Genomic DNA, 8,503 nt, shown 5'->3' on the forward strand with positions numbered 1-8,503 from the left:
TGAGAAGGCCCCGGGTCAGCGTCCTGCCGGTAGTGGGCGGGGCGGCGGGAGGAGAAACCCGAGCTCGCTCCTCGAGTCGCGCCCCCGTGCACGCCCCAACCCGCTGTGCGCGCATCGCCGCCGCGGCCATCTTTGCCCCGGGCAGAGCGCGTTCACCGCGGCGGCAGCCTGGGCTCTGAGTGGCCATGTGGTTCGGGCAAAGGCTTCGTCCGTACGTTTGGTTCCTGGCTTGCTGCTTCCGGCTTCCGGCTTCCGGCCGAGGCCAGTCCTGACTGCTGTCCTTCCAGTTCCCGCTCCGAGCTGCAGGTCAGCGCTCCCCCAGACTGGGCTCCCGGGGTGGGCGGAGGCCCGCGTCCTGGTGCCAACGCGGCGCTCTTCGGGCCTTGCCCCGCGAGCCAACGCGTGACGGCCCGCGCCTGCAGCGGCTTGCAGGTCCTGGGGACGCCGAGCCCCTAGTTCCCCCGCGGCCGGTGACCTGGAGCCGGGACTGTCGCCCGAGGACAGAACCCCTCACCTGGAGGCTGGCACACTCACCTGAGGTCGGTGCCTTCACCAGGATTGCTTGGGCCAGTGTGCCTATGGGGCCTGGAATCTGCATAGCTGCACTCGCTGGTGCAGATTAGCCATGGTCGCACTCAGGGAACCTTCCAGAGAGCTGCCGGAGACCAGGTGATTCCAACTCATACAGCCTGAGGCCTATCCCACAGCGCCACCATGGCATCCTGATTAAGGACCAACCCCCCTACCATCTTCTGGTCAGTTCTGACTCACAGCGACCCTATAGAACAGGGAATAACTTCTCCTGTGCGATTCTGAGACTGCAGCCCTTTATGGGAATAAAACGAGCCCCTTTTCTTGCTCCTGAGGCTTTGAACTGCTGACCTTGCACCTGGTTAGCCCCAGGTAATCTGGGTTTCCATGGCTCCCCTGGTATCCAGAAGACCAGCCCACCTGGGTCTCCAGGCTGGGACATTCCAGAAGCAGGCCTCTGGACCTGTCTGTGAGGCACCTTGGTGGCTGGGAGGTGTGAACAGCCAGACTCTCCCAAATAGTAAGCATTTAACTGTTCGTGCCTCCCTTGGTTGGACTGGACAGGCGCTGGCCACAATGGTGACGCTACCCACTAAGGGGCTGTTTCATGAATTGATGGAGCTTTGTGGGTCACTTCCTAATCTGGGTGCTCCCCCCTTACACTACACAGACTCCAGGCCTGTCATACCCTGTGACAGAAGCTGAGCCCCTGTGGGCAGGACAGGCCTGGTGCAGTGCCAACACCGCTCACCAGACCCTTACTCTAGGGGCCCCGCGTTCTTACCTGTGCATCCATCTTCTGGACGCCGGACAGTGCTGTAATCCAGGTGTTGGGTTACTGTGATCCAGGCCCACTGTGAGGCTGTACGCCCTGGGTTGGAGGCTGTGCAGGCAGCAGGAGCTACTGGAGAAGGTGGAGTGGCCTGCTGCTGAGAGTCCCCTCCCTTGCCCTGGGCAGTGTATGTCCTCAGACCTCCCTCTGGTGTTCTGAGCTGTGGCTCAGCCTCCTTCCTGGAGTCCCCGCCCCTGCCCGCTCTCCTGATCCGCCTGCCCCAGGGAGAGCTCAGTGGGGTTAGGCCCCTGACTCTTCTGACACACCCATAGTCTTTTTTTTTAAAAACATTTTATTAGGGGCTCATACAACTCTTATCACACCCATAGTCTTACAGAGGGCGCTTGCTGCTGACTGCCCCCTTGGGAGCTGAACTGTCACCTGGCTGGCGGTCTGAGGCTCATGAAACCGTGAGTCAGGAATGGCTGGGAGGAAGCCGCCCGGCAGGCAGGGCCTGCAGCTGGTTCTGCTGGTGATAGTGGCCGCAGTACACCTGGCCACCTGTCCCTACACCAAGGTGGAGGAAAGCTTCAGCCTGCAGGCCGTGCACGACCTGCTCTACCACCGGCAGGACCTGGACAAGGTGAGCAGCACTTCCACAGGTGGGCAGTAGGTGGGGGCTGGGTGGGGTGGTGGCCTGCCTCAGGCCCCTCCCTCACTGGCTCTGCCCTGCTCTGCCCTGCCCTGCTCAGTACGACCACCATGAGTTCCCTGGCGTTGTGCCTAGGACGTTTCTCGGGCCCCTGGTTATCGCTGCTGCCTCCAGCCCCGCCGTCTATCTGCTCTCCTTGCTGGGAGCCTCCAAGTTTTACTCACAGCTCGTGGGTGAGTGGAGCAGGCCCTCAACCGCCCCCATCTCCTGTCTCATGGCCGGCCGGCCCCCTCCCAGACAGACAGACAGATAGACAGGCACATAGTCTGGGGCAGCCCTACTTCGGGGCTGTGACGGGAGGATGGGAGCTGTGTGGACCACTGGGCCTCGCAAGCCTCTCCAGCTGCCCGCGCAAGCGCCTGTGGGCCCCACACCGCCGCCACCAGGGCCCTCTGGGTCTTTCCTTGAGCCCATGTGGGTGCACACAGCCCTGACGCCCACCCGGGGTTGTCCTGTGTTTGCAGTCCGGACCACTCTGGGGCTCGGCGTCCTCGCCGCCCTCTGGAAACTGCAGCGGGAAGTGCAGCGGCAGTTTGGGGCCACCGTGGCCACGCTGTTCTGCTGGGTGACGGCCTCACAGTTCCACCTAATGTTCTACTGCACGCGCACACTGCCCAATGTGCTGGCCTTGCCCGTGGGTATGAGCCCTTCCTAGAGACCCTGGTGGGAGCTAGGAAAACAGTTGAGGGTGGGTGACAGTCCCCGGGTGCCTGGGTGGCTGCGGGTTCTAGGGTGCCCCCCACCTGAGAGCCTGTCCCACCCAGCCCTGCTGGCAGCCACAGCCTGGCTGAGACGGCGCTGGGCCTGCTTCCTGTGGCTCTCGGCGCTGGCAGCCATTGTCTTCCGGGCCGAGCTGGCCGTCCTGCTGGGCCTCCAGCTGCTGCTGCTGCTCGTGGGTGGACAGGTGGGCTTGCGGAAGGTCCTGCGCCACGCTGTCCCCGCCGGTGTCCTCTGTCTGGGTGAGTCTGCAAGCCGGCCCTCACAGGTATGGCGCTGGCACCACCTGGGGCCTGGCCCCCACTGAGCCGTGCCCCTCCTCCCCCTGTTACATCAGGACTGACCGTGGCCGTGGACTCATACTTCTGGGGCTACCTCGTGTGGCCGGAGGGCACCGTGCTCTGGTACAACACCGTCCTAAACAAGAGCTCCAACTGGGGTGTATCCTTCTTTCAGGGCCTGGCTGCCCAGGCACTGGATGCCTCTGGGGTCTCAGGGACACTCCTTAATACTACCCGGCAGACAACCCCCACCCCACCCCTGCTGCTCTAGGCCAATAGACAGCAGACGGGCGGGAGTTGATAGGTAGATGCTCCTTAACCACTGCAGACCTCCCCGTTCCTGTGGTACTTCTACTCGGCGTTGCCCCGCGCCCTGGGCAGCAGTATGCTGTTCGTGCCACTGGGCGCGCTGGACCGCCGGGCCCGGGCCCTCCTGCTGCCGGCGCTGGGCTTCGTGCTGCTGTACTCGCTGCTACCGCACAAGGAGCTGCGCTTCATCATCTACACAGTGCCCCTGCTCAACGTCGCCGCTGCCCGGGGCTGCGCCCGCCTGTGAGCACCTGCACACCACTCGCGGGCTGGTGCGGAGACCCCAGGAGGTTAGCTTGGCACCCCAGGGGGCCCACTGAGGTGGTGCCGCTCTCCCCCAGGCTGAACAACTCCAGGAAGTCCTGGCTGTACCGAGCAGGCTCCCTTCTGGTCCTCGCCCACCTCGCCCTAAACACCGCCTACACAGTCGCCTGCCTCTATGTGTCCCACTTCAACTACCCAGGCGGCGTGGCGCTGCAGCGGCTCCACTCACTGGTGCCCCCCCACACAGGTGGGTGCTCCCTGCACACGCGCACACAGGTGGGTGCCCCACTGTTGGATGCCCCCCATGCATGCACACACAGGTGGGTGCTCCCCCACACACATTTGGATGCCCCCCACGCATGCGCATACAGGTGGGTGTCCCCCCACATACACAGGTGGGTGCCTCGTACACACGGAAACCCCACGCTGTGCTGGTCTGATGACCACCCGTCCCCTAGGTGTCTCTGTGCACATTGACATGGCGGCCGCACAGACGGGTGTTTCTCGGTTCCTGGAGCTGAACCCTGGGTGGAGGTATGTGCCAGTGCCCAGGTCCCCATGGGCACAGAGGGGGGGAGAGGGTGCCAGGGAGAGCCATGCTTCTGCCCACAGGTATGACAAGCGGGAGGACCTGCAGCCCGGGGCGGCTGGCATGTTGGCCTACACGCACCTGCTGCTGGAGGCGGCGCCTGTGCCCCTGACCCTCTACCGGGACTCCCACCGTGTGCTGGCTCGCGTGGCCGGCACCAGCGGCGTGCGGCTCAATCTGACCCGGATGCCACCCTTCCACATCGACTTCCAGCCCAAACTGGTGTTGTTGGAGCGGATGCGTGGGCCGTCCTGAGGGGGCTTGTCGCTGGGCCCGTGCAGATTGTGGCGTGCACTATTCCCAGTTTGCGGGCAGGCCCTCTGCAGGCGATCTCCCCGTCCACAGGGCTGCCGCCAGCACTCCATCCTGGGATGCCAAGTCTCCTGTGGAGTTGGCACAACAGGTGACATTTGTCACCAGACCCGATGTGGCTGAAGGCTGTGCAGACCCCGCAACGCACCCACTGGGGCTGCTTCCCCTCAGACAGCCCAGGACTGGCCCTCCTTGGCCAGCACCTCCCCGCTGCACATCTTGCTGGTCAGCCCGTGTACATTCCAGCTCCAGCGTGTGAAGGGTCATGAGTGGATATGGAATCGAAATGAAAATTTTCACATATGTTCTTACGAGATGTCTTCTGTGTGACTGTTTCCCGAGACTGGCCTGCCCCGGGGGTGAGCTATGTGCAGTAGTAGACAAAGGCTGTGTGCACTGGCCTGTCCTTAACTTGCTTGTGAGCGGGTGGGTGGAGGTTCACAAGGCAGGTGTGCTTTCCAGGGAACAGTCCCCCCTCCTCATGGACTGTCACATCAGCCTATCCCACCCCACTCCTTGTGCTTCTCCTCTCTGACCCTTTGGAATTCTGCCCCTGGGTCACTGCTGCCCTTTGGTGTCCAGTGGTCAGTGGTTCTGAGGGGTGTTGCCCGCTTGTACTCTCATTCCCCCTGGAAGACACGTCTGGTGTTTGACTCAGCTTCAGGCCCGAGGGTGACAAAGGGGCAAGAGTCAGGCTCCCGCCAGGCTCTGACCCATAAAGCAAGCCTGGTCTCTCAGGAACTTGCGCCCCCCCTCTGTCCAGGCCTTCTCATGGGGTCCCTTTGAGGGTTGTCGAGACTGAGGTCGGGGTGCTCTAATTGTGTCCCTGTCTTTCACCGCTCTTCTAGACACGTGTCTGACATGGCTTCTCATGAGCTTTAGCACCCCAGGGGCTTGTCACCGACGCAGGGCATAGAACACTGTCCGTGAACTCCGCATGTGATGCCGGTTCACCAGGGCTCTCCCGAGACCACCGTCCTGTCCTAATCCCCCAGCCCCAGCTGCTCATTCTGTCAAGGTGTGTGGTTATGTCTAAGAAGGGCTCAGAACGTGGCCCCCATCTGCTCCACCACAAAGATACATACACGTGTGCATACATCTGTGAGGACTCTTATCGCTGCTGCCGGGCGCTGTCCATCGCTCCAATTCACAGTGACCGCAGGGGAACAGGAGGAGGCACTGCCACGTCCTGTGCCATCTTCACTCGGAGGTTTGAGCCTGTCAGGGACACTGCCCAGCCTCGCCGAGGGCCTTGCTTTTGTGATGGGCCTCTACTTCACCCACCATGGTGTCTTTTTCCAGGGGCACGGGTTTCCCCCGACTACAAGTCCAAAGTACGTGAGAGGAAGTGTGCCATCTCCACTTCTAACGTGCATCCCAGCTGTTCTTGCAACAGACTGACTTGTTCTTCTGGCCGTCACACTCATGGTTGGTCACCAGCACCCCAGGCCACAGTTCCAAGGCCTCAGCTCTCCAGCCTTCCTTAGTCTCGGTGTGGCTTCCTAAAAATGCCATGGCTCCGGTCAGCCCCCGGCAGTCCTGCCAGTGACACCTTGCTCTTCAACCCTTTAGAGGGATCTTTGACCAGCAAACTTGTTCAGTTGCATTTATGTCACTTGATTTCTGGATGGCTGGTTCCTAGCCTGCTGACAGTGGGTCCACGTGAAATGGAATGTTAGCTTGATTCTAGCTGTGGGGCTTGTTTGTAGTGCTTTAATGAACGTTCTAGAACTTACCTCTAGGTTCTAACAGCCGTTGCCAGGGTTACACAGAAATTCACAGGCAAAATTCAAGAGGATAAAGGGTTTATTCAGGAAGTTCACAAGTTGTAGAGCCAGTGAGAAATGATCCGAGGGCTGTTGTTTACAGGGCCGTGTTAAAAAGTTGTCAGGTCAGCTAATCAGTGCCCAAAGGGACACCCCACTGTGGTGAACCTCCACCCTGCAGCACTAAGTTCCCTGGGTCAGCAAACCCCACCCAGCTCTCTGGACTAGGTGTCCAGAGGCACCCAGCTCCTTCCTTCTTGGGTCAGCAGGTCTTCCTTCCCCAATTAAGTGCTCGGAGGCATCCCCACTCCGCAGCTGTAGTTGCTCAGTGGGTCGGTCATCTGACGTACACTTTGGTCTTTTCTTTCTAATGACCCTTGCCCCCTTCATGTATGATGTTCTTGATGTCATCCCTCACAGCTCCTCTGGTCTTTGGTCGTTATTGTTCAGTCAAACCTGTTCTTGTGGGAGTCTTGCACGTCACTTGCCGGCCCCTGACCTCGTTTTGGCTGCTGCGATTGAGCTGCTCCCTCGTCTCTTGCACAGACGTGGCTCGGTTTAATTCCGGTGTGTTCCCTCTGGCAGGTCTGCGTGGATGTTGTTGAAAAAGGGTGTTTGCAATTCGGTCATGAAATCACCAGCTGTTTGGTTCATAAAAACCAAGCCCACTGCCATCAAGTCAGTTCTGAGTCATCGTGACCTTGTGTAGGGGCTGAGGGCAGGGCAGCTTCCTCTTGTTCCAACAAGGTGCTGAGCTGCTTTGTTTCCAATCTAGAATCCCAACATTATCCACGCATCTTGATTGCCTGTCATCAATTAGGCTGAAGAAGTTAGAATTCTTCCGTTTCTTCATCGCTTGCTACCTTTAGGATTGGTGTGGGATTCTGAGTAACAGTTGCATGACCAGATCTTCCTCAAAGGTGCACAGATAGCGAGCGTCACAGACGGCCGTGAACTTCATGGCAGAGGCAGCTCTTCCCCAGGGACAGCTTGCATGCCTTCCCACCTGCAGGGCTCATCTCCTGGCAGCCTGTCAACATCTTTCTAGTCTGCCAGCTCCACTGAAACCCGTTCACCACGGTGACCCTACTGGTATCTGACAGACGAGTGACAGACGAGTGAAGGACATAAAATAGCGAGGCGGGCTGGTTTGTAGTCGCACAGAAGCACGGCATGGCCTCCCATCATCTTCCTCATCCCTTTCAAGCCTACGTGAAGCTCTTCAGCCCTCTTCTCCCAGGCTCCTCTGACACACCCTGGGCCTCTCCCCTTCTCCTGGGCTTGACTGCCTCCAACTGTTCTGCCTAGTCCCATGTCCCACTCGACATATCCCCCTCACCCTGCCCTCAACAAGCCCTTGTGGGCAGTGCCTTCTGCCTGTGCCTGCCACGGGGTGCAAGTTACTTCCTCACAGCGCCAGAGGCCGTGGTTCGGGCTTCCACTGTCTGCAGAAAAGCCAGCCGCCAGCTCTATTGCTCTATTATCTCCACCTTTCAAATGTCTCAGGTTTAGTTTTCACCACTTTAATATGTGCTTTTGAGTTTTTAATTACCCTATTTGTGGTCCAATCCAATGAGATTAACTCCATGGCTAGATGTAGACTGCCCCTTAGCCTCTCTTTCCAATAGTGCTTCTGTGCCAGTCTCTCCTCTTTGCGAGACGCCACCAATGCGCTGGGCACCGGGCCCATCTCCTACGGTTGCTGCTGGATGCTCTCGGTCCTCCCATCTGGACGTTTGTGTCACGTGTCTGTAAATTCAGCAATCCTCACCTGTATCTAATTTGGTGTTACATTTATCAACTGAATTCGCCTCTTTTTAAGGTCTAATGTTCTTGTTTATAGATTCTAATAGCTTCCCATCTATTCGCTTGACAGCATTAGTCGTAGTCTGTCACATAAAGGCTGTTCAGTCACCTGTTATTCTGTTCATTGCTCTTACCTCCGTCACTTGGTCCTGGTCTCACATGTCCACTGATTGTCTTCATTGGGTGCCACACTGTTATGCATGCAAAATGGTAAGGCTCGGGACCTTCTCAGTGGAAGAAAACATCACTTTCCTGTGGTACAAGAGGGCTAAGGAAGACCACTGCTGCAAGATTGGCTCCCGTTGGTTTGGGGTGTGTGGAGGCCCGTCAGCTCCCCCAGCCCCTCCACATTCTCCGTGGGAAACCCTGGCCTCTGCTCACCAGCAGGCACACGCCAATCTCCCAGCTTGGGAGACTGCGCTCCTGCTTTGGAGAGCGTGGCTC

General features: G+C 59.1%; 1 protein-coding gene across 10 annotated transcripts; it reads left to right on the forward strand.

The window, feature by feature from the left end:
* Positions 1-116: 116 nt before the first annotated feature.
* Positions 117-4,798, forward strand: ALG12 (ALG12 alpha-1,6-mannosyltransferase). Of its 10 annotated transcripts, none has more exons than XM_075553469.1 (11): positions 119-755; positions 1,299-1,444; positions 1,693-1,946; positions 2,056-2,188; positions 2,480-2,653; positions 2,780-2,974; positions 3,070-3,173; positions 3,342-3,565; positions 3,664-3,833; positions 4,045-4,120; positions 4,199-4,798. In XM_075553469.1, the coding sequence occupies exons 3-11, from the start codon at positions 1,785-1,787 to the stop codon at positions 4,428-4,430; spliced, it is 1,470 nt and encodes a 489-aa protein (XP_075409584.1). In that variant the 5' UTR covers positions 119-755; positions 1,299-1,444; positions 1,693-1,784; the 3' UTR covers positions 4,431-4,798. The 10 variants fall into 10 exon arrangements, with proteins under 10 accessions (XP_075409590.1, XP_075409592.1, XP_075409584.1 ...); XM_075553468.1 differs by having other exon boundaries at positions 119-669; XM_075553472.1 differs by having other exon boundaries at positions 119-539.
* Positions 4,799-8,503: the final 3,705 nt, after the last annotated feature.

The sequence above is a fragment of the Tenrec ecaudatus genome, chromosome 6, assembly GCF_050624435.1.
Source record: "Tenrec ecaudatus isolate mTenEca1 chromosome 6, mTenEca1.hap1, whole genome shotgun sequence".
In the NCBI taxonomy this organism is placed as follows: domain Eukaryota; kingdom Metazoa; phylum Chordata; class Mammalia; order Afrosoricida; family Tenrecidae; genus Tenrec; species Tenrec ecaudatus.